Here is a 27475-nt window from a genome sequence, read left to right on the forward strand (position 1 = left end):
ACTTTGAGGCGCGTCATGCACAATTATTTTTGCGCGGCTACTTTCTCCTGCACTTTGCGCGCCTGGTAGAAATGGGCAGTTCACATTTCTGCTAAAACTGCGGATGTGGTTGTGAGTGATGTGCGATTTTCGGTGATGCGTTATCGATTTCGATGATTTTGGAATCGGAGCGATTATTTGCTTTAAAAACTATGCTGTTGATGGAGAAATGAATATTTTTGCTGGAAATGAGGAATTTTAAAGATTTTCAACAATGTAAAAATAAAATTGGCATAAAATAAACAAATTATTTCAGTTTTAGTTTCAATTTTATTATATTTTCGTTAAACATTCGTGTATTTACTAAATTTAAAAATTCCTAAATATAGTTCGTAATTTATATAATTAAATTATCAGGGGGTCTTATGCACATACTCATAATTTGCAAGGCATTTTCATGAAAACCGAATAAATATAAAGCGTAAGCAGTGTGGAAACGAGTTTCGAGAAGCTAGTGGTTCGCTTTGATGTAGCTAGATAAATTAATATTGTTGTAGGTGTAATATTACTCGACTTCCTTGAAGTGTTGCATAAAAAAGTGTTATTATATTCAATACATACATACATAGATGAATATGCTGTAATGTATTATTAGCGAGTTTGTGTTTTATATGCATATATACATATCTCATATTCGAATATGTTTTGGTTTAGAAAGAAATGCTTAATAACTAGTAACAGGGCACATAAATAATTTTAAAAATACATTTTTCTTCCCACCCTCGTTTTTCTTTTCCTAATTTCACTAACGCTGGTCATTTGGCGCACTATCAACTCCATCCTTATGATGACACAATATCCATATATACACATACATATAGAATGATGTATAGTATATAGGTGCAATTAGGGAGATTTACTTCGCGGTGACGCCACTATTCGAACGAATTAAATTTGTTACGGGAAATTTCGCTGCATTATTGGTGGCGGGAAATTTAGCTGTCGACGCCGAAGCGGACAGTGACGCTGGCGCAGCTGCATTGTGGGTCTTCGTTGCAGTTGCACTCGTTGTTGTGGCCGAACTGATGCGATAGTTGCCATTACGAAAGACTACCAACAGCACGGTGATGTTATCCACTGAACCACGTTGATATGATTCCATTGTTAACGCCTTGGCGCCAAAGTCTGCTTCGTGTAGATGCTTTTTGACAAAAGTGCAGGCCTCCTCATTGTTGAACGTGTCCCACAGACCATCTGTGGCGAGTATCAGAAATGTGGGCCTGTAAAGAATCGAAAACAAGACAATAATTTCCTCAACAAAACAGTCAAATAAGGCGTCGCCTACTCACTTGTGGTCATTCAAGTCGAAGGTTAATATATCCGGATTGGCTATGACTAGATTTTTGTCCTTCAATGGATAATCGCCGAGCGCACGGGACGTCGCTAATATGCCGGCCACACGCCAAACGCCACGAAATGCGATGAAGCCGCCAGCATCGTGTATGCGCTTACGCTCACGCACCTGTGGACAAATGAAGCATATTATTCTTAATTATGTATATAGAGGAGAGTTATTTTGGAGGGCACTTACCTGCTGCGGTTTGTGATCGAATGACAGCGGTATCGCTATACCACGTGAGTCGCACATAACGCCTCGCGAATCGCCAACGTTCGCCACTGTCAGTTTGCTGCCCTCGATGACGGCTATCAGTGCTGTGGTGCCGGCAATATTGGTCTGGAATGGAATTAAGATTTAGTAAAATTATGAAAATTGAAATTTAATCATTTTTGAATATTATGTATAGGATGTACGAATGCTGTTCGATAAGACAATACAATTTTCTTCTGCTCAATTTAATTCTCTTCTTTTCATTGAAAACACTAACAACCACTGTCTTATCAAATTTTTTTCTAAATTTTTACGCACCTGCTTTTTTGCTGCTTCAACCAGTTTGTAGTCGGCGGCCAAGACTTCGTCTGTGATTAATTTGCCATAATTAATTTTACCATTTTCAATGTAACATTTGGCGTCGAAATTCTGTGGTGGTCCATTTGATTTGCCAATCTCGCTGCCCGCATCTTTACCGCCACCAAATAGTGCATCCTTGGCTGCGTTGCTGCCGCGCATTAGAGAGTTCAGTTTGGAAGTGAAGACATCGGTGTCCTTTTGTTGTTTTCCACCTGAGGGTGTCTTGCAATCATCTGCGGTACTGTTAATGTAAGGGAAAATATTTAAATAAATATATTATTCGTAATTGAAAGTGGTATTGTAAGGGTAATCTGGCCTGTTTTTTAAATTTTTTTTTTTAAAGAAATTTTTATTCTACAATAGAACTTTTTCACATATCATGAGGTATATCGTGGAGTGTATAGCATATTTTTTCTGAATTTTTTTATGACATCTGTCGGAGAAATGGTTGGGTGAATGAGAGGGTCACTGGCGGACACGATTTCTCATGGTTGGATCATCTGAAACCCAAAACTCAATTTATTCTTAAAAAGTACGTGAATGGTTATCGTCAGGACTAGAACGAAAAAATGGGGATAAATAAAAAAGTAATTAACGTTTTTTTTAATTTTCCCCATGTTTTTTTACAAAAATTTTGTCATAACATTGTCAATAAATTATAAAAAAATATAGGGACGATAGCGAGGCATTTTGTGATTATTAAAAAAAAAAAACAAGCAAATCGCTTGAGTAGTTCGACCGGAATCATGTCCGCCAGTTTAAAAAAGTGTGTTTTGAGAAAAACGCGTTTAAAGTTTGAGATGTGCACTCCAAGCTCTCCGACGTCGGGCGGTATTATTATTTTTGGGCCTTTTTCGAAACCTTCCAATGGTAAAGTGGGTTTCTACATTAATTTTAAGGGTATAAGGGAACAGATAATGAAAAAAAAAATTTTAAAATATTACCCTACTGACCCCTTAATAAGTGTAGATGATATAATTTTCATATTTCATCACATCGCTAGTGACGCTTCGACGTTTGGTGGATGTTGTTACTATATAACTCTGAAAATATGAATAATTTGCCTCAAAAAAGATTGAGAAAATCGTTGTCCTAGTTTTTTGCCAAAAGGACCGAGGGTTCTATGAAGTGCCGTTTTGAAATTAGCCTCAAAATTGCAACAAGTTGTTGATCAAAAGGGGGAATATATGGATTTTTGAATGATATCATTGCATAATTGATTTCCTTTTACTTGAATATATGTAAATAGAAGGCTACCCCAAATATGATTAATACAGAAACGATCGTCGAAAAAGAACCTCAAACAACAGGAGCAGTGAAAAACTTGACCATCAGAAAAGTTTGACGCTAGTTTGGTGGGATTGGAAGGAACCACGCCACTATTATGAACTGCTCCCCTTTGCCCAAATTTTTAATTCTGACCTGTGCTTTCAACAGTTGGTCTGTCTGCTGGATGCAGTCGCCAGGAAGGGATTAGATTTGGCCAGTGGCAGAGGCATTGTGTTCTAGAAGCACAACCTTAGGCCAAACACATCGCTAGTGACGCTTCGAGAGTTTGGTTTGGATGTTGTTATGGTCGGAATCTGCTGGTGAAAAATTTGCCTCAAAACAAGATTGAGAAAATCGTTGTCCTAGTTTTTTGCCAAAAGGACTGAGGGTTTCTGTGAAGTGCCGTTTGAAATTACCCTCAAAATTGCAACAAGTTGTTGATCAAAAGGGGGAATATATCGTCACCTGAAATGCAAATTAACGTAACAACATTTTCGAAAATTTACAGTGGCGTGAATGAAACGCGTAATAAAATGGAACAAGAGTGCAAAAAAATTTTAATATTGGTTAATACTGGTTTTTATCTGAGCGCAGAACCTGAAAATGTTGAACATAGGTAATATTATGTAAGTAATTCGAAGTAAAGAAGCCTAATCAACAAGACACTCAATTTCGAATTTTTTGATGATACGTTATTTTGCATTTCAGGTGACGATATGGATTTTTGAATGATATCATTGTAAGCTTTTCCTTTGTAAGTGAATATAAATAGAAGTCTGATAAAAAAAATACAGAAACGATCGTCGAAAAAGAACCTCAAACAACAGGAGCAGTGAAAAACTTGACCAAAATGAAATTTACGCTAGTTTGAAGCACCTTAAAACGCAAGTAAAGTTTATATAAAACGCTGTAGAAGATATAAAACCCGTCAAAGACAGCCACTGACGGGTAAAACTAGAGCGTACTTCAAATCCAGAGATAACAAATGGTCAAAAGAAAGAATTAGAAGATGATTGTATGCAGAAAATAAAACATATAGTGAGATCGTATAGGATTTTTATAAGTTGGCTAAGGTTTTGTATACCTAATCTTTAGTCACGATCTGTCACCGAGAGGTTATGAGTCACTTCAAAAGAGGGAAAATATTTCCAAGCAGTTAAGGAAAAATTATGTTTATAAGCTTTTTACTGGGACATAAAGAATACGTCGGTTATTGAAGGATTTGCTAAATATTTCGACATATGATTATCTAAAAACTTTTGTTCAGCGATGAGGCTCATTTCTGGTTGAATGGCTACGTAAATAAGCAAAATTGCCGCATTTGGGGTGAAGAGCAACCAGAAGCCGTTCAAGAACTGCCCATGCATCCCGAAACATGCACTGTTTGGTGTGGTTTGTACGCTGGTGGAATCATTGGACCGTATTTTTTCAAAGATGCTGTTGGACGCAACGTTACGGTGAATGGCGATCGCTATCGTTCGATGCTAACAAACTTTTTGTTGCCAAAAATGGAAGAACTGAACTTGGTTGACATGTGGTTTCAACAAGATGGCGCTACATGCCACACAGCTCGCGATTCTATGGCCATTTTGAGGGAAAACTTCGGACAACAATTCATCTCAAGAAATGGAGCCGTAAGTTGGCCACCAAGATCATGCGATTTAACGCCTTTAGACTATTTTTTGTGGGGCTACGTCAAGTCTAAAGTCTACAGAAATAAGCCAGCAACTATTCCAGCTTTGAAAGACAACATTTCCGAAGAAATTCGGGCTATTCCGGCCGAAATGCTCGAAAAAGTTGCCCAAAATTGGACTTTCCGAATGGACCACCTAAGACGCAGCCGCGGTCAACATTTAAATGAAATTATCTTCAAAAAGTAAATGTCATGAACCAATCTAACGTTTCAAATAAAGAACCGATGAGATTTTGCAACAACGCTTATGGGGTTATAGCCGAGTTAATGGTCACTCTAGATATCTTATACTATGTGGTTAAGACACTATGTTGTGTCAGATATACGATTAAACGTTCCAAAACGAATCAACGAATTTTAAATGCATATTTACAGGCGTTGGGCGGGTAATTGAAAGCAGACGGGCTTGAATCTAACCAAAAACTATCACAGTAAATTGAAACCGACGTTTAAGATACTAATAATGGCAAAGCGAGTTTCGAATGTTTCAAATGGTGATCTTAAAAATTCCATCTAACCATTTACAATGCAAATTTGGCATGATATTCTACGACTACGATTTAGATGAGGCTGTATTTGCAAAATAAGACTACATCGCAAATTTACCATGCTCTGTTTTGCAAAAATCGTAGTAAAACACAACAAAGAAAAGGAAAGTGTATACGGAGATTTTGGCGTACATATACACTAATAAATATACACACGATTCAATATATACTTATAAATATATATATAACACAAAACAATAACATAGACAATGCCGTGCGTTCGCTCGCTATTCTAGCGGATATCTGAATAGATACTATATCTTATGCATTATAACGGGTGATTTTTTTGAGGTTAGGATTTTCATGCATTAGTATTTGACAGATCACGTGGGATTTCAGACATGGTGTCAAAGAGAAAGATGCTCAGTATGCTTTGACATTTCATCATGAATAGACTTACTAACGAGCAACGCTTGCAAATCATTGAATTTTATTACCAAAATCAGTGTTCGGTTCGAAATGTGTTTCGCGCTTTAATTTTGTTCAGCGATGAGGCTCATTTCTGGTTGAATGGCTACGTAAATAAGCAAAATTGCCGCATTTGGGGTGAAGAGCAACCAGAAGCCGTTCAAGAACTGCCCATGCATCCCGAAAAATGCACTGTTTGGTGTGGTTTGTACGCTGGTGGAATCATTGGACCGTATTTTTTCAAAGATGCTGTTGGACGCAACGTTACGGTGAATGGCGATCGCTATCGTTCGATGCTAACAAACTTTTTGTTGCCAAAAATGGAAGAACTGAACTTGGTTGACATGTGGTTTCAACAAGATGGCGCTACATGCCACACAGCTCGCGATTCTATGGCCATTTTGAGGGAAAACTTCGGACAACAATTCATCTCAAGAAATGGACCCGTAAGTTGGCCACCAAGATCATGCGATTTAACGCCTTTAGACTATTTTTTGTGGGGCTACGTCAAGTCTAAAGTCTACAGAAATAAGCCAGCAACTATTCCAGCTTTGGAAGACAACATTTCCGAAGAAATTCGGGCTATTCCGGCCGAAATGCTCGAAAAAGTTGCCCAAAATTGGACTTTCCGAATGGACCACCTAAGACGCAGCCGCGGTCAACATTTAAATGAAATTATCTTCAAAAAGTAAATGTCATGAACCAATCTAACGTTTCAAATAAAGAACCGATGAGATTTTGCAAATTTTATGCGTTTTTTTTTTAAAAAAAGTTATCAAGCTCTTAAAAAATCACCCTTTATATGTTTGTGCGATATGCTTCCACGAGTTTATCGGTCCGCAGGCGGGTCGCATCGGTTTGTGAGTCGTCTTGCCGCCATGTGTCTTGATTTTTGCATTTAAATACATTTAGCGCGTTTATTTCCGTCGGCCGCCAGGAGCAGTGGCGAGGGCGTGACGCTTTCAATTGTCTTCTGCAATCTATGCTGTACATTTCTCATCACGAGCGCGTCAATTGTTATTCGCAAAATCTTTATTTTATTTTATTTCATTTTTTTTAACTCATACATATTTAATTCCAATTTATCTTGGCCTTTTTGCGCATCTTGAGTTTGTTTGTTTTCTTATGCCAACGAAATTGTATTGCCCTGATTTATTATTATTCCTTTGACCATTCAATTTGATGTGTTTACTTCGGCGGTACTTTTTCATTTTTACTTTGCGAGTGGAAAACATGTGTTAATTAAATCTGCGCGCATTGTCAAATTGGAAATTAAAGGAAAAATATTTTCTTTTAACACTAAACGAACAATGAATTTCCGGCGATATTTTTATTCCAGAACGGCAATTTCGTACACAAACGAACACAGAATCGTACCCACTATCATAAAAAAAATAATATAACACATACAAGTAGTATTCCTTTTTGATAGTTTGGCCGGTCGGAAAGATTTCGCAGTGCACCACACTCCGCCAATAGAAGAAAACTGTCAACATAACCTTGATTTTTGACCTGCTTTTACGTGGTATTTTGGGCCTCGGTTCAACTTTGCTACGATATTCGGTCGACTGATCATCTGTTTCCGGGTCGTAAGCATAGATCCAGTAATAATAGGTTTCCTGACATCCTAGTAGTCGGAAAGTATTATTTCACGGATGTTAATGCGTCGCTGTTTTTCGAAAAAATTTAGCGATCTTGGAACTAATCATGCATTGACTTATCTTAGGCCCAAATGATTTTTCAAAATGATTCGCACTGATCCTTTTGATATTCTAACAATGGCAGTACGATCTCTGACTGTTAATCGCCGTTCCTGAAACACCAATTTCTTTATTTTGACGTGCTGATCTACAGTTGATGTTAATGGCCGTCCTAGACATGGTTCGTCGTTAACACGCACTCGATCCACTTTGAATAATTTGTACCTATAAAAAACCGTTACTCGCGACAAAGAATTGTCACTGAAGAACTGATAAGGAGCTTGCTTTATAGAGTACGGTCTGACGAAAGCATGCCCGCCGATTGGAATTTCGGTGCGCTTTTTGCTCAATCCACCAAAAGAGAAACCCCACAATCTGTGCCAATCATAATCAGTTATAAATTTGAAGTCGTAGATAATTTTGCCTATCTTGGAACCAGTATTAACACCAACAACAATGTCAGCCTCGAATAGAATAGCTCTTGCCAATAGGTGCTACTTCGAACTGATTAGGCAATTGAACGATGACAACATCTGATGAGCCGTCGTTACTAGTTTTCGAGAGAAAGGCTCTGCGGAAGATTTATGGTCCTTTGGAACGATGAGCTGTACGAGATATACGACGACGTTGACATAGTTCAGCGAATTAAGAGACAGCGGCTTCGCTGGCTAGGTCATGCCGTCCGGAATGGATGAACACACTCCAGCTCTGAAAGTTTTCGACGCGGTATCCGCCGGCGGAAGCAGAGGAAGAAAAAGACCTCCACTCCGTTGAAAAAACCAGGTGAAGAAGGACCTGGCTACACTGGGGCGCTGTTGTAAACTCGGCTATAAACGCGTAAGCGGCGAGATGAGGATTGAAATCATTTTTGCGCACTGTTCCAGCAACTCGGAGACCGAGAGTGTTTAGATAGCCACGTTGAATTGATCAGTTCTCTAGATTAAGCAAAAACTCACCCTAAACAAGGCCACTGAAGCAACTAAGTATATCAACAGCTAAGATTTGGTAGGGCTTTCAGAAACCATTTTCCATCGCTACCAAAAAAAAAAATAGGGACAAAATTCAGTTTTTTTCTACCGACAAACATTTGATACAGGCTTATAGTCCAACTAAGTTTATTTATATACATTTCAAGGGCAGCCAGTCTGCGGCTAATTGCATATTACTAAAGCGTCGAGTAACTAACCTGTGACCTCTCCTATTCACATTAAGTATCACATATACCATATAGAACAGTATATATGTATATATACATATGTATATGTATATGTATAGTAAGCATATTAGTAAACTCACCTGTGTGCCTTGCGCAGACTGTCCCGTCGCCGCACTGACGGCTCATTATTCTCCTTATTGCTTTCATCTTTACGGCTTGCCTTCCGCTTCAGGTATGGACTCGCGTCATATTCCGCGTAATCAGCATCGAGTGCTGCTTTTTTATTGCTTTCGGACAGGTGTTGTTGATTGCCCAGCAGCTTTGTTGTTGCGATAATTTTATTGTAAATATTTTTCACTAAAATATCTTTCGCAAAATCCACCGCAAATTCACCGCCGTGACCATCGAAGATGGCAAAAAACGAGATTCCTGTATTATTATTGATATTCTCTTCGATGATGTATCTGAAAAGTGTGAAGAAACAAAACAAAAAAAAAGAATAAATCATTAACGATTCTGAAGCGTAAGAACAGGTGGTTGATTGATAATGGAAATAGAAATGAATGAAAATAGAAACAGAAAATCTTTCGCGGATTATTTGTTGAGTAATAAGTGTGTTGTTGGTTGCTAGCGGGTATACAAATATTCTATATGTAATACATATGTATGTATGTATATATGTATATAGATTTTTTACAAGTAATATTTAACACGAGTTGAACGTTTGCGGCTTTGCTTTGTATGGATTGTGTGGATTTCGTTATGAACGAGGCGCTGTGGTCGTGGCGCCTTCAAAATAAAAGTAAAAGTGAAAAGGAGAGTGATGCGGCGCTGACGCCCACTCAGGCCAGGCACGTACACAGTTTTTTGTTGTGTGCAGTAATTAGCTAATGGCATACTTATTTTGAAATTTTTGTTTACTATGTCCAAGTCCACCTGACATATGCCATAAGCTGATGAGGAGGTGATAGCTGCTATTATTACTACTTATATAAATAAAAAAGTGCATAATAATTAAAATAAATTTCTTGAGAGCGAAATGAAAGATGAAAGCAGACAAGCAATTAAATTAAAATAATTAAGTATTTATGAGGGTAGTACAGAATTTTCGGAAAGTAATTACTTTTTTTGGATTGTGTTTGACAGAAAAATAATCGGTCGTTATGGACGAAAGAGAATTTGTCAGTTTTACTTTGCTGCCACATTAGGGTTGTTGTTAAAATCTCATATTTTTACATCTTTTTTAGCTATGAATCACACGGGAATGGGATATTATATACATAGAACTTGCCGCAGTTGGGACTAAGAGCGACCTAAAGAGATTCAAGAGCTGCCATTTCATCCAGAACCACGGTTTGGTGTGGTTGTTGAGTCGGTGGAATTATCGGTCCATATTTCTTTAAGAATTATGCCGGAGAGAACGTAACCGTCAATGGCGACCGTTATCTCGCCATGATAATCGACTATTTTATGCCTGAAATTGAAGGTCGTGATTTCGACGGCATTTGGTTTCAACAAGACGGCGCCACTTCCCACACATCGCATCAATAAATGGATTTATTGAGAGAACACTTCGGTGAGCAGATAATTTCACGTTTTGGGCCAGTCGATTGGCCACCAAGATCGTGTGATATCACACAGTTAAACTTTTTTCTGTGGGGATATATGTATAAAGACTAAAGTCGATTCAGGTCTTGGAGCAAAGCATTACGCGTGTCATTGGCCAGTTACCAGTCGAAATGCTCGAATGAGTCATCGAAAATTGAACTCAACAGATGGACCATCTGAGACGTAGCCGCGGCCAACATTTGAAAGAGATAATCTTCAAAAAAATAAATGCCAAAGAATGTTCTTTCGAATGATAATAAACATTCTCTATTAAATTTGAAGTTTCTGTGTTTTTTCTTAAAAAAAAAGTAGAGAATCTCGAAGCAGAAATAAACATTTTTAGAGTTAGTGACTCCCGTTTTGAAAACTTGACAAAATCGAGACTATTAAAAAACTGAATTTTACCAAAAATTTTGGTTTGGTTTAATTCGATTTTGGCTAAGACTAAATAAGCGGAAAGTCACTGTATGTAGAACTAAGTACATATAGAACATGTCGAAAAAATATCACGGCAATCGAATATTTGTCTCCGGATACACCCTCAAGCAAATGTGAATAATGTGGTTTCGAGAAAAACGCTTTTATTTTCACACTAGGTGTGCCCTTAGTTTCCATTCAATACCTGGTAAATGTGTTGAGTGAGAGGCCAGATATTTTATAGATCGTTGAGTTTGAATCTCGACAATTCTCGAATGAACTCTCTTAGACACGCGCCGGTATTTGTATAAATATGTATAACATACATATATGTATATAAATATGTATTTTAGATCTTCGATATTAACAATATGCACGCAGTATGTAACGGAAGGATGGAATGAGTTTGCGATGTTTGAAAATGTTTACATCTATTTGTTGCCAATTAAAAATTTCCAGTTAAATTTTTGCATAAACATTATCTGTCAGTTGCTAAGGCTAAGGTGCAGTGAAATATTCGCTGATGTACATGCGAAAATCAGCCTTCAAGAAAATAATTGCACATGGCGAAGCATCGAAAACAAAACAAAGAAGTAATGCTGTCATTAAAATATAAACAATGAGACTGAGATTCGAAAAATCACGCCTTGCATGACAAAGGCAAGGCATTTCATTAATAAATCTGTTTTAAAATCAAAAGCGCACGCTTACCGAGAATGATGATTTCGACTTGCGACGAAAGTTGATAACTAAGCGTGACCAGAAATGAATTTGTCATCAATGGAAGTTTTTTGAATGTTGTGATTTCAAACCAATAATTCGAAAATGCTTATACAAAATTAAATTTATGTGCTAAAACATAATATTAACGCGTGTGGACATGAACTTGAACTTAGAGGTGATTAAAGATTGTTCTATGTTTATTAAAAATAAATACATATGTATGTATGTGTATATATGTACAAATGTATAACTAAATACATATGTTAACAGGAAAAAAACTTGATTAAACATCGTGAGAATTGAGCGGAAGCTTTGTAGACTTTTTTGTATACGTCAGAGCTTATCTTTGGAGCAGAGGTTCAAATCACAGCCGAAATATACTAATTTCCCCTTGTCCGATTCGTTGTAAAGAAAACTCTAAAGACAATTTTCGTTTTCCTGGAGGTTAAGGTTGGAGTACCAAAAGACACTATTCTAATATATTTTTATTAATTTTTTTTATTTTTAGAGTATTTTAATGATTAAAATTTTCAAATTTTTTTTTAAGCTTTTTTTCATACCTAATGTTCGAAAGTAAAGAAGAATGTTCGAAATTCCTAAAGATCGTAGTCTGTCTATTATAAAAAACCCTCTTGTGCAAACACCACCTTCTTCCTTTATGGCTATATGTTTGAATTTGTATCCCCGTATCAATAATAAGGCGGTGTAAACTGACGTTGAGTAATACTAAAAGCTCCGTCAGGTTCAGGAAGAACCTCTCCGAGCCGTTCGATACCAAACGAGGTTTCAGGCAAGGCGATTCCCTATGGTACTTCTTTAATCTACTGCTGGAGAAAATAATTCGAGCTGCAAAACTAAGCCGAGAAGGTACAATCTTCTATAAGAGTATACAGCTGCTGGCGTATGCCGATGACATCGATATCATTGGCCATAATAACCGCTCCCTTAGTTCTGCTTTCCCTACGTTGGACAAAGACACAAAGCAAATGGGTCTGGTAGTGAACGAGGACAAGACGAAATATCTCCTGTCATCAAACAAACCGTCATCGCATTTGCGACTTGGGTTCCACGTCACCGTTGACAGTCATAACTTTGAAGTCGTATATAGTTTCGTCTATCTTGAAACCAGCATTAACACCAACAACAATGTCAGCCTCGAAATCAATTGCAGAATAACTCTAGCCAACAGGTGCTACTTCGAACTGAGTAGGCAATCGAGATGTAAAGTCCGCTCTCGACGAAGAAAGACCAAACTCAATAAGTCACTTATCATCCCCGTCCTGTTATAATATAACATATTATGGTGCAAAGGCATGAACGATAACAACACCTGATATCGCATTCGATGGAACGATGAGCTGTATGAGATATATGACTTTGACATAGTTCAACGAATTAAAAGACTCTATTACAACGAGATAATTCTCAAAAAATTAATTGGCAAAACTCGGTGTAAAACCAGAATCATTGCGGGCAAATAACTAAGCAGAATAAAAAAATTTTTCAGAGAGACCACTGGAATTGGAAGCATACATACATATGTATATTTAATTTCGACCTAGTCTTCCAAAGACTTAACTATAATCTAAATTCGAGTAACGCAAGTTTTGGTATTAAAAAAATATAGCTCCTAGCTACTTTTTCCAGTTGTCAGACCTCAGTAGAATCTTGACAGAAATGAAGTCGTTGAACTAAGGATTATTTGGTAGTAAGACTTGCTTTAGAAAAATACGATCGAGAAGTTGAAAAAATACCTCTATAATATATACTTATATTGCATTCGATCGGTCGCGATCGTTGATTTAAAAAAAAAATTGCTTTTCTTTAGAAGGTTACGAACTTTACAGCCGGTCTGTTATTTTCAGTCACATATGTACATATATAAATTATATTATAAATATTATATATTATATATACATATACACAATAAAGTACATCTGGTATGCATTATACATATATGTACATATGTATGTACCTACAGACGAAGAAAAAATTTTTGTTTACTGAACATAATTCTTTTCGCGGACTTAATTAATTGCAAGTGAAAGTGATAGAAGATATTCAAATGCAAAAAAAAATTAAAAAAACAATAATTCTTAAATTCATTAAGAAGCATATGAAATGATGGCAAATGGATACACAAATAGTATTAAAAATATAAATAAGAATGAATATGGGGCAATAAAATGCAAGAAAATCACATAATGAAAAAAAATTATAAAAATCGTATATATAGAGTAAAGAAAACATAAAAAGCTAAATTTAAAAATACTTCATGATAAAGAATAATAAAAAAGTAAGAAAAACAAGTGTCCTGCAGCCACATTAATAATAGAAAAAGTATATACTAAGCATACCGAAGAAATATTAATAAAATTTATTGCGCCAAAGCAAAACAAATACAAAATTAAAGGCTCAACTTTGTTTTTATTTCTATTTTTTTGCTATTTCTGCGTCTAATTCTGTGGATTTTATTTTCGTGTGGCAGAAAAGTGTGCAGTAGAATACGTGAAAATGTTGAAAAATTGTTCCCCAGCCGAATATGAAAAGTGTGATATTTGAAAAATGTCGTTTTGTGGCGTGAAAGTGGTGACGAAGAACGGCACTGCTGTCATTTGCGACGTTATAGAAAATTAGTGGGCGTGTGTGCTTACATACATATATGCATATGTATACGTATATTATATGTGTTATGAAAGAATATCAATATATACATACATTTCTATGATTGTATACGAAGCATCCAAGGAAACTACATTAACATTTAATATTTTAATAATTTATTATTTTATATATTACAATATAAAAATATATGTATGTACATACATATTTCAGAATATATGTATGCCTCTGCAACTAGTGAAAGTCAATGTTAATTTCATGAAGAATTTGACATAAAATTCATTTGGCGTTTATTTAAATGAAAATATTATTATTTACATTAGCCAAAAGAAAATAAAATAAATTCAATTTAATTTACAGAAAATAAATTAAATGTAGTTTTGAATGTTTGCAAGAGAATTTAGTTTTGTTTATGATTGTCTAGAGGATATATGTATAGTATACGATTTTGAAGCTATTTATGGGTAGTCGAAAAAGTCTTTTCGTATTTTGTCAATAAATGTCGTTGCAGTCGTACTATATATCTCCAGAGCTACCAATCACATTGTGTCATACCATATTGTGTTGGAAAGGTGAGGTTTTAAGCTTCATACTAAAAAATATTAAATTCGGAGAAGTTGAAAAAAACGTTACAGCTGTTCAAAAATAGGTGAAAATTATAAAGAATTTTCTGGGAAAAGCTGTTAAAAATAAGCAACTCCTTTCGTCAGTTATCTCATTAATTGTTTTTTTTTTTTTTGACACCTAAGCCCCCTTTTTGTAGACCAGGTCACATATTTTGAAATTTTTATACAAAAAGGGGAAGAAGCCAAGCAAGCCACCACTGAAATTTGTGAAGTTCGCGGAGACAATTCGTGTAGCACAATGGTTCTCTCGCTTTCGTTCTGGAAATTTCGATGTGAAAGATGCACCTGGCTCTGGTCGACCTATCGTTGAAGAAGTCGATGAAATTACGAAAGAGATTGACCAGGACCGTCACATAAACAGCCATGATATCGCTAAGGAACTTAACATTCATCATCAAACGGTTTTGAAAAATTTAAAAAAGGCTGACTACAAAAAGAAGCTCGATGTACCACATGAATTGTCTGTTAACAAAAAAAGCGCCTAACAATTATGGAAAACCCACATCTAATGATAAATATTCAATAATATTAATGATTTCGAATCAAATATGTTTTCTAATTAAATTATTTACTGCACTTTCATTTATTTTTTCTGTAAACAACTCATTTCCAGGAATGTTTGAAGTTATCATCAATGAATAATCAGCAGTTTTGGTCGCTAATCGGGTTTTATATACACGTTCTAGTATTTTCAGAGAATTGAAGTGCTATTGCTGACGTTTACATATTTTTCCACTTCACTGAATTGAAATAAGCTATGTGGTAATTAGTGAGGGGAAATTACAATATCTGACTAAGTATATAATGACTGTTATTTGTAATTTGCGAATACAAATAGAAAAAAAATAAATAAGTACATGGAAGGATATACTATGAGTATAATGAAATTTCCCTTTTTTCCTTACATTAAATTGAAATGATAAGAGCATGAAAAACGGTAATCGATAATGGTTGATGGGGGAAACACGAGTAGTTGTCCGTACATATGTTTTATGTAAGGAGTAAGTATATAGAGTAACTAACCGTAGTTCGTTAATTACTTGGGATTTAATTCTAGGCAACGTGATTTAATCTGTTTGGCGAAAGTAATGTTTAATTACCTTTTATACCCTACACAGAGTATTTTAATTTTGCGACGAAGTTTGTAACACTCTGAAGAATATGCCGGAGACCCAATAAAATCGATTCGATTTAGCCGTGTCCGCTCATCTGTCTGTATATACGCGAATTAGTCCTTCATTTTTTGGAAAACTTTTTTATTTGACAAGATATCTTTACGAAATTTGGCATGGATTATTTTCCACGGCAAAGGTACAATTTTCAAACGAATCATTCAAATTGAAGCGCTATAGCATATAGCTGCCGTGCAAACTGACCGATCAAAATGTTTTTGTATGGAGAAGATTTTTTTAATTGTGAAGGGCATTCAAGCTTCGGTGCAGTCGAAGTTAATGTTTTCTCTTGTTTTTTTTTATTTAGTCGTCAGAGTACTAGTTTCATGTTAATTGCATTTTTTTCATAATGTTATTTGATATTAATCTAGGAATATACAATTTAAATATCGCAATTATACTCGATTGCCGATAATACATTATTTTATTATGTCATTACTCTATCTGTTGTTTTTGCCGTTGTCGAGGTTGTCTAGAACCTGATGGGTGGCACACAGGGTCGGATCTTTAGGTAAGAGGTGTTAGATGAGTGGTATTTATTGGGTATGCAAAAAAGTGGTCAGAGTCATATGGTACATATTAATCTTTACCTAATTAAGTGAAATCTGTTAACGAAATTGATGTTTATTGCCTTAAAAATGTGGTATTTTAACTCTCAAGAGCAGGGCAAAAACATTTTCAATAGTTTTCCCAGGATCGAAACGAACGTTACTATGAAAAATACAGGAAAAGGTCACAGGAATTTAAACACAAAAAAATTTTCCGACTGGCTTCTTCAGAAAAAAAAAAACTAACGAATTGGACACTCATGGGTTGTTTTCAATCCCAGGAAGCTGCCGACAGATTCACCGGATCTTAGGGCAAAAAGACAATATTGAATATTATTTGCAGCTTTCGGGTAGAAAAGGATTTTTAAGTAAAATATCGAAAGAACTTTGTGAACACCTGTTCAACTCTATGCAACATCATTTAAAATAAAGATATGTTGATGTTTGAACTCTATTGCAATAATTAATGGAATATTACTGGAACCATTAGCGGTTATCATTATTTATACGAATTTATGCATGTAATGCTTTTTATTGTTGACGTCAAGTAATTTACATTTACATATAGACTCCTTACTCTCTTATAGAGTATTCATTAGTATTTACAGTTAATTATACGTTTCATGAAACTTTGTATGTATGTATGAATTTTGAAATGATTTTGCTAAACCCTATATATGTATGTATGAGTGTACAAAAATTTGCATAGTATGTATGCATATTTTATATAAAAAGAAGCTGAGTACAACTTTGTTCAGAGACTTTGAATAAATGAATCTACAACATGTCTTCATTATACATATATGTACATATATTTAGCGGTTGCAACTTATTTCGGCGATTGCAATTTTTTGGGTGAATATGTGGTTGCACCAAGTAATTGTATATGTGGTATGTTTTTTGTATGTAAACATAGCAGTTTGTATCAAATATCTAAACCAAAGTATCGCAATGATATTGAGTAAGTAAGAAGACTGCATAAAACCGCAAAGTTGCCAAGATAGCAAAGAAATAAAAGAATGCATATTTAATTGTATACATTTGTACACTTGTATACAATATATATATACATATATATTCTATCTATGTATATATATTTTTATATATAATACAAAGATAAAATCTGGCAGTGCATTACTGCACATCACATCATTTTATATGCATATGCATTAGGGTTGGTCGAAAAAATTTATTTTTTTCCCATAAAAAATCGTCCCAAATGACGAAACAAATATCCTGGTAAAAAGCACATGAAATGTCTAGGATTCATTTCCAAGGTTGACATATGGACATACAGAACGAAATTTGCTTCGTCGCATTAATGATTGTTATTTGCTTATCGAACAGCAAAGAAGTGATCTGTTTTTTGAAGCGTATAGTTACTGGCGGCGAAAAGTGGCTTGTTTACAAGACTGTGAAGCGCAAGAGATCAAGGTCTAAAAAGGATGAACCCGTACAAACAACTTCGAATGCCGGTAGTCACCAACCAAAGTTTGTTCTCTGTTTGGTGAGGTTTTAAAGAGGCCCAACAATACCACGATTCTGAAGTGTATTGTCATCAGTCGGATCAAAAATTGTATGAGCGCTGAATCGATCGCTTGACCGTAAGGTGGACAAAGATATTAGATCAAAATGGAGAATATATAATTTTATAAAATGTTTTACAGAATAAAAAAAATGCTTAAATTGTAGCAAAAAAAACGAAATTGCTTAATAAAGAACCCAATATATAATTTTCCATAGATTTTTATTCCTTTTCTCTATCTTTTCCGTTCAATTTATATTTCTCTAATGCTATTTGTTAAAAATCAACTTGTAATGTTGATTTATTTCATATGAGGGGTTTAAATCACCCACTGTGATATAAATAAATGGAAATGCAATAAAATGTGCAACAATATGTTTGCATCTATGCACATATGTATGTACATATGTATGTATATACATAGGTAAATGGTGTAGCAAGACGCTGGGCCAGCGCCGCCTTTTGCGTCAATCTGAATTAATTGCATGCTTACATATGTACATATATTAAATGCACATACATAAGTATGCGTATAAGAGTGTGTATTTCAATAAAAATAAGCACATGATCTATAAATACAAAAATACATGCAAACATACAAGCATTTCTTTAAGCTTGCACACATGATAGAAATTATTACAATTCAGCTGCGCGTGTACTACAGGTTCAAATATGTACATACATATGTATGTAGGTATGTGCGTATGTATTTAGCGCAATGAACTCTCACATTTTGCAAACTTAGCACATTTCATAACTTAAAAGAGATTAGGAAGTCTGAAGCGATCAGCCGACTAAAGAAACTTTTAGTCAATTGTTTAGAGTGGAAGGTTAAATCGATTTATGGACACTTTTACGATTATTTATGCAAGCTTATCAGCATCTTATCAGTGATTTACTATCGCTAACACGACGTGCGTTTACATTAATTTCTATTTATGGTTTCTCTAATATACTATGTAGGAATAACCTAATATTTTGTTAAGAAACGATTGTGAAAAAAAAGCGTTTGAAGCGTTTATGCAAATTTGCTTTAAAAAATTTTAAAAGTTACTATTGTAAACGTAATTATTTTGTATTACCCAATAACTAAAAATTATTATAATGTATGTACGAGCGCTGATTGATTGATGAGTTTAAATTTGAAATGTATAATAATTAAAGCAAACATTTATTTAACGTCTTTATGTACTCCAATAACTAATATAATCTCACTACAAATAAGGGTTGTTTATAAAAAAGATTTGTTTGCTTCAATGCGTAGAAAGTCCTTGACCTACATTCATTCTGCCCATTTGACATGTACATACATATGTATGCATGCAGATATGTATGTGTTAATTAAAGCAGATATTTTTGGGCAAAAATCTGTGTATGGAATACATTATATGTAGCTTATACGGGCTTTATAATTTACATATGACAGCGCGTGCAAACAGATCAAATTTGGTTTTAATTGCGTTTTGCTCTTTATTTCGTCACTCACCTGTCTTCCATACGTGGTCTCCGTCCGAGTAACGCATAAACGGCACTTTGTTGACGCACTTCTTCCCAACATTGATAATCACCGTGACCGCTTGCCTCACTTGTCAACTTCAGACGATTTGCCTTCTGACGACCAAGTGTGGTTTGTATACGCCCCAATAGGCCACGACTCCAGGCATCAACAGCTTGTAAGTAAATTAAGAAAATGAAAAGAATCACTCCGAAAAATATCACTTCGGGTCGTAGCAGATAGAGGCGACATAATTTCCATATGTACGCCAAGGGCGAATTGATGGACGAAAAGCCCACAGCGAATTTCGATAGAATCTTCATGTGGGAAACGTATGCTTGATAAAAGACTTTATCCTCCAACTCGTCATCCATGTGTCGACTATAATTTCACTTGTATTTTATATATATTAAGTATAATTATAATAATACTTTTAATGTGTTTGCTTAAGTTGTGTTTTCAGTAGTACACTTTTTGGAACAGCTGACTTGTAGTTTTTGTTTACTTTTTATGGGCCACAGTAGTGATATCGATTGTTTTGACTAGTGGTAAAGTAAACATTAATATATGTACATACATACATGAATATACGAATGTATGCATATAAGTATATTGTACATACATATGTACATACATATATTTAATTGACTTGGCGCACTGACGTTTACATAATACATGAGTTTGACACTGGTAGCAGACAACGTCGTGCCTACAAAGTGGGTAGTTTTTGGGCACATAATAAATAAAAATAATAATTTGAGGCCAAACAGCAGTTATAAATAATATATAGAAGTGCATAGGTACAATTTCACATTGGTTTACCAAGGTTTAAAAAATGAAACTGATATCTTGATGCACATGATGTGAATAATCAAAGCTCTAAACAATTATTGAATTGCGGTTGGTACTTATGTATATACATATGCACATATATACATTTTAATCTAGTGCGCACATTGGGTAGAAGAGAGATTAGAAAAAGGATGTTTGAAAACAAAATTTGAAATTTAAAATTAAATACAGCGCATATGTGATTTATTAAATTTAACGCCAATGTTTTATTTTTAGGGACCACACTTCCCGTCACATAAACCGTGACCAAAAAATTATCATGAGACTCTAAACACGTATTCGCTAATTTCCCTCAAACAAACGGCTAGAACATATGCCACTGTTCATCAAACTCTTTGGCAAAAGTAAAACGTCGGTGCCTTTGCCGCAATCTGTCTAACGGGGGATAATGCTGAACAAAATTTTCTTCTTGATTGTTGGTACATAGTTTGCTTTTCTCGTCGTTCGAATTTCACATATTTGAATTTTATTACACACTGTCTTCGTTTTTATCCAACAACACAACTAATATATTTTTTTCACAAAACCTCGCATCACCGGTGTCGTTATTGTTGCGTGCCAAAAAATCACAAATATTCTTTTCACTTTTGGTTTTCGTTTTTGCTTTTGAATTTCTTTATTTAAAATGACGTACTTTTTCGCCGAATGTATTAATCAACTGAGTCAATTAATGTAAAACAAAGGTCATTTAAACGTATTATTACTGTGAAATAAGAAAATTGCTGCAACTTGCTGAAAATTCTTGGAGAGCACGTCAGGAAAGAGCAATGCCCTTTTTATATATAGGTGACCCGTTCGCTGTAAACGTACTGAAAACTGCAACGTTCATGTAATTTTTTCTCTTTCTTTTCAAATAAAATGCAATTTTTATTTTTATGCGCTCGACATCACACACACATTTTCCACTTGTTGACACTAACGGAATTTATCGACGACTGGCCAAAGCAAAATACGAGCTACCAATTCGCCCCACAAATAGCCCCAAAATAACAGCAAATTTTCGCACAACAACAATGTGATAAGCAGCGGAACGGGTGGGAATAAAAACGACAGCTGTGTGCAGCCCTACCAGAAGCTTTTAAAATGTTAATTCCAATGTTTCCACATTTTGGCAAAAAAGATATTTCATAAACATATAAGCGCAGTAATGAGTTTACTAAACTATAATGTTTATAAAATTCTTTAATTAAAGTTATAACTTTTATTAATCTGGTATGCTCAGTTTATTGTCATTTAAAATTCTGTAATGACATGAAATGTGGCTAGTCTGCGATGCACGAGAGTTTTCGAAACGGTACAGAGTGGTATAAAGCGAACACAGCGTCTACACTATAAATAATTTATCATTATACAAGTGAAAATATTCTTTGTGATTTTTTGGCAAGACATTTTATAGAGAGTACCCGGAGTTTGATAATTGTGTAACAGCGCTATAACAACAACAACCGCTCTCATCCTGTTTGATCATTAAGAGAACACTATAGGAATTTGTATTCATTTTGAGAGCATAAAAAAACTTGCATGTAGCAAGAAGAAGAAGCAGTGTAAACAAATGCGTTAAAGTTCAAAAGGTTAAAAAATAGGCTACTGTATTAAGCATGGCGTAGATATGTACATATGTATGTGTTTTTATTTGATTGATATTTGTTGATTTTGAGGTTATGACAGACAGAACTACTTTTTATCAATTTAAAGCAATGACAATAAATTACCTCAGATAATAACAGTAATATTCGGCAATGGTAAAGCAAACAGAGAATTTTTAAAATTAGGTTTGTGGAGCCTGGACCAATGTCTGGAGCGATTTCAGTGATTTGTGACGATAAATTCTATTTTGGTCAAGAAAACATGACATCTTTTCATTCATTTTGCTCCACCAGTATAACGAAAATCAGTAGGGGTCTATAATACGTACTGGAAATTATTATCACGTAATTTCAAGAAGGATAAAACTATGTTTAGAAGTTCACGCAAAGGAGGAAAGTTCTCTGGGCGCCATTCACTTGGGAGCGACTAGAAACGATTATTTTACATACGGCTCAAGCAGCTCACGACTTCCGGTCTTGAACCAAGTTATGTCTGGGTAGCCAAAAAACTTTCATTTGAAGACGAACTAAAGTGAGAAGGCGTAAAATTCTTTCCCAGGGTTGTGTGCTGGGTTTGGGAATCGCCACGTAAAAAAACACCCCAATGAAAAGAAAATAACAGTTTCGGATGAGAGACTTAAACTCGGCTGTAACCACGTACGCCAATAAGGAAGAAGAAAAATTTCAATAAAATATATTATATATTGACTGATATATTCGATAGGTACCGAGGTGTCTCGGTATTGTAAAATACTAATTTTATTATTTTTAGATGAGAGTTGAGAAATCTTATACTATTTCTACTAAATTTTATCTATTAAGTACATCCGACTTTGGGTCTTTCAATACATAAACATGTACAGAAAAGTAACCTGTTATGAGGCTCATGTCTTGATATGTTTAGACCACCAAAACTTCGCCCCCACTTAAGTTTCACCTTTTAAAGGATTATTTAGTACAATGACTTCGGCATGCCAACCACATCTTACTGTTAATTTTTCTGATTGGAAGTGGGTCTCAAGAGTTGCTCTCTATTTACGACAATAACTGCCGCACATTTAACTGTATTATCACCAATCCATATTTACATATTTCCGGGCCCTAGGCATATGCAAGGTGCTGGCCGTGAAAAATCACAAGAAAAACATAGAATTGCAATTTAGGAATACATACATATGTATCTACATATGAATATGTATTTTATTTAAATAGTATATAACAGAGGTGTACTTAGAATTCACAAATAATCTGCCTATATTATGCAAACCGCGGCTATTTATGTAGACATGCAGACGGCGAATGCCCAGAGCAGAGACATGTATTTGCTTATATGCATAAGGATTAACAAAGTCTAAAGGTTAGAGTTCCGTTTCAAAAATAAGAAATACATATATACATATTTATATCTACACTTAGTTTATCGCGTGTATATAATAACCATATATATGTATGTACATATATTACCGCCTTTGTGTTTAATAATTGAAAAATAAGTCCTAATTATTACACTGTGACCCAAAATTCAGGTTCATGCCTTCGTATTTGATGAAACACAAGAATATTTAAGCTTCCACCTCGCATAACAAAATCCTTAAAAAATTGTCTCTAAGGAAAAGGAGAAAAAGCATTTATGTGAAATATTTTATGAGACAAGGGAGTACGCAAAGGGGGGTTTAGGGATTCAAACCCGTGTGCACATAGTAAATTGTGACAAAGAAGTACCCGGAAATTATTTCAATTATTCATCAATATTTATTCTGTCGACTTCAAAATAATCCCCTCCAAACACTTATGTCGACGATTTTTCCCGTCCTCGAAACACTTTTCACAAGCACTTTTTGAGATGGTCTACAGCTCCTTCCGCGAATTTTGTTTTATCTCTTCGCTCGACTGAAAACGGGTTTCACGGAGCGACAATTTCAGTTTGGGCAACAAGAAAAAATCACACGGAGCCAAATCTGTTGAATACGGTGGTTGATCGATGGTATTCATTGCGTTTTTTACTTTAAATTCGGTCACAATCGTGCTCGATGGGATGGTGCATTGTGGTCGTGTATAATCCATGAATTGTTCTTCCACGATTTCGGCCGTTTTTGATGGATGTTATCACGCAAACGCCTCAAAACGGCAAAACAGAACTCCTTATTGATCGTCTTTCCCTCCGGAACAAATTTCTGATGGACCAAACTACGAATATCGAAAAAAAAAACAATCAGCATCACCTTAATTTTTTAGTGGCTTTGGTGTGTTTTTTTTTGGTTTCGCCTCGTTTTTTCCCCTCCATTCCGATGATTGTTGATTTCTTTGCATGTCAAACTCATAAACCTATGTCTCGTGGGCAATTGTAATGCTACATGCATGTGGGATCGGAATTCGCACGATCAAGCATGTCTAAAGAAGCCTGTTTACTGTACTCTTTTTGAAAAAATCAGTTTATCGCGATGAGTCGAGCAAGAACGCATACCCAAAATCATTCGAACGGAATCGCGAGAGATTCCAACCTCTCTTGCCAACTCTCTAAAACTTGCCTGACGATTTTCAAGCACATATTCTTCATTATATTAAAAAGAATATTTTCATCAGTTGAAGAGGGCGAAGGTTCAACGATCTCTCAACCGTCTTTGAAGGATTTGCACCACTCCTACCACCTTAGCAAAATAAATTTTTTTGAAATATCATTTACCCGGGGAATTACAATTTCTGGGTGCTTTTTTGTCACAATGTACATTGGTATATGGTTTTGGAACTTCTGAATTTAGACTTTGTAAGTACAACTATTTACCTGTATTTATAGTAAGTGGACGTTTTAGCGAGTTATACTCGTATGCGCGTAGCTCCATTCTACTTATTGTTGCCTTCGTTTGTTGTTGATGGTTAAGTTTTTGCGGCTGAGGACGCTGGTAATACTTTTTCAGATCCATTGTATGAATGCTAAAGGAATCCAGTTTCAAGTGTGAACACTCTTCACCTGCTTGGCGATAATACTGAGTCATTCAAGTTGTGTTTTTATCAATTAATAAGTATTTTTTTTAAATCTAAATGTAATACGAGTATGGGCACTTTCTCTCTGTTCTCGCTGTTAATGTTAATTATTTTAACTGAGAATACAAGTTATTTTTTGATTTTTAATCTTTTTTTAGTTTTTTTTTATTGTTATTATTACTTAATTAAAATTTAAATAATTATTTAATAATTAATTTCGAGATTGCTTTGCATTTTCACACCATTATTATTTTTTTTTTAATTTCACATCACGTAATTTTTAGTTTGCAAAGCCTTTAACACTTTTGAATTATTTTATGTACATATTTTCAAATAAAAATAATTTTCCGATTACTTCATTGCATACACGTACTGGTTCGTATTGTGGTGTGTTAATCAAATTGCAAGTTCGTTAGCTACTTCGCTAGTCATAAAAAAAATAAACAAATAAATTCAGCGGAGCAGTTAAAATTAAGTTACGCGATTTCGCATTTTGTCGAACTTATTATTGTTGTCCCCAACGGCAAACTAAACTTATTATTTCAACGCGTTCGAATATTCTTCCTTGTCGCAGCAGCAGCAGCGGCGTTTGCAGTCGCCGCCAATATTGCTGCTTTTGCTGCCGCGGCATGTGCATTGTTTTTACATCGGCATAGTCATTATTATTTATTATTGCACCGCAGTGTTTTTATTGCTTGCTCTCTTTCGTTTGCATTTCACCGAAATACTGTTGCACTTAATAAATGTTTAAGGAACTAACAAAAACACTTGCTGGCTGCGCATAAGCGCACTGGCAGTGCATAAATATTGCATATAGTATCGCGAAACAATTATATTTGCACGCGCAAACACACACATTTACATAAATAAATGTGTTTTTAAGTAAAAAAAAGCAATTTTAAGGAAACAAGCAAAATGAAGGTAATAAAAAACATTGAAGAACGTGTGGAGCAAACTAAACGTCGCCGACAGCTGACTGAGTGTTTATTTTGCCGTTTGCGACGGAAAAGTGAAAAATGGCATGACAAATTAATATGATGTGTGTATCCTGTAGGAAAATTATATGCGCAAATGGGTTAATAATAAAAAAAATTAAATTAATCGTTAAAAATAAATAAATGTAAAAAAAAAAATTAATAAAAAAATATTATATTAAAAAATTAAATTATTTAAAAGAAAATATAAACATTCTTTAAAAAAAAAATTAAGAAAGAAATATTATATTGGGTAGTCGAAAAAGTCTTTTCGTATTTCTAAACAAACTTCAACTTATTTTTTTTTACATTTATACTAATAAATAAATAAACATTCATGTACAATTTTGGTCGACCACTTTTTATCATTTTTGTGCTACACGAACTGATACAACATCGTCTTCGTAAATTTCACAAATTTTATTAATGGTCTGCGTGGCATACTTCACTTTTTATACAAAAATTACAAAATTTCTTCTTTATTTTTACAAATTTTTGAACAGCTCTAAGTTTTTCTCAACTTGAACGAAATTAATTTTTTTTTGGTTAAATGAATCTCACCTTTCCAACACTATATGGTATGACACAATGTGATTGGTAGCACTGGAGATATGCGACTGCAGCAACATCTATCACAATATACGAAAATACTTTTTCGACTACCCATATAATCAATTTAACAATTTCGTTTATGACAGTGATTTCAAATGTCAGAGCAAAAAAATATATATATGTATATTTTATATCTAGTTCAAGCAACATTTCTCGCAGGGTATGCGCGCACGTATTGATACAGATATAAATATGCTGTAGGCGCACACCTTGACGGCACTTGTAAATCCCGCTGCTGCGGGCGGCATTGGCGACATTGGCTGCGCTTAAGTTGTGCTGCAGCAGCACTATGCACTCGTATATGAGTTCGGTATGTACATATGTATAGTGAGTATGTAGGTGAATATCTGTGAGCTTTTCACTGTCAGTGTCAGCGGCAAGTAGGCGCAATTATTTTGTAAATATCTTTCTGACTTGCATTTGCACAGCGATAGTGCGAGACACGTGTGTGTCAAAGCAACTAGTGCACATCGCCGAACGTTCTAAATTACAAAACAGCGAACAAGTGCACTAAACAAGCAAAAGGGTGAACATTCGTAGTAAGAACAACAACGATTTCAATAAACAACTGTAACGTAAGAATCACTAGGCATCCATTACACGCGTGTCCGATCTATAGCTAATGCAAACCGCATTTGAAAGTTGCGTCTAAGCACGTTTTACATGGTCACATGTGGCCCAAAAGTGTACTACAGTGGAACATACATTGTATGGAAATGCATAGACACATGTATAAGTAGTTATATGTTCATCAACTTAAATGGCATCACGTTTTGGAACTAATTGGAAACTGACTTAGAATTAATTAGCTTAAAGTTTTTTTACCACAATAACAAAAGATATACATATATAAGAAATAAAAAATAAATAAAATAAAACAAAATAAAAAAAAAAATAAAATAAAATAAATTAAAATAAAATACAATAAAATAAAATAAATAAAATAAAACAAAATAAAAAAAAAAATAAAATAAAATAAATTAAAATAAAATACAATAAAATAAAATAATG

General features: G+C 34.8%; 1 protein-coding gene across 8 annotated transcripts; it reads right to left on the reverse strand.

The window, feature by feature from the left end:
• Positions 1-286: 286 nt before the first annotated feature.
• LOC105222380 (protein phosphatase 1L) lies at positions 287-25675 on the reverse strand. 8 transcript variants are annotated; one of them, XM_011199686.4, is made up of 7 exons: positions 24679-25675; positions 19450-19633; positions 8863-9186; positions 1907-2189; positions 1571-1714; positions 1329-1501; positions 287-1259 (listed from the first exon to the last, which is right to left on the reverse strand). In XM_011199686.4, the coding sequence occupies exons 1-7, from the start codon at positions 24887-24889 to the stop codon at positions 896-898; spliced, it is 1683 nt and encodes a 560-aa protein (XP_011197988.2). In that variant the 5' UTR covers positions 24890-25675; the 3' UTR covers positions 287-895. The 8 variants fall into 8 exon arrangements, with proteins under 8 accessions (XP_011197988.2, XP_011197991.2, XP_011197992.2 ...); XM_011199689.4 differs by lacking the exon at positions 24679-25675 and adding an exon at positions 21121-21299 and having other exon boundaries at positions 19450-20000; XM_011199690.4 differs by lacking the exon at positions 24679-25675 and adding an exon at positions 20838-21299 and having other exon boundaries at positions 19450-20000.
• Between the last annotated feature and the right edge of the window lie 1800 nt (positions 25676-27475).

The sequence above is a fragment of the Bactrocera dorsalis genome, chromosome 1, assembly GCF_023373825.1.
Source record: "Bactrocera dorsalis isolate Fly_Bdor chromosome 1, ASM2337382v1, whole genome shotgun sequence".
Classification (NCBI taxonomy): domain Eukaryota; kingdom Metazoa; phylum Arthropoda; class Insecta; order Diptera; family Tephritidae; genus Bactrocera; species Bactrocera dorsalis.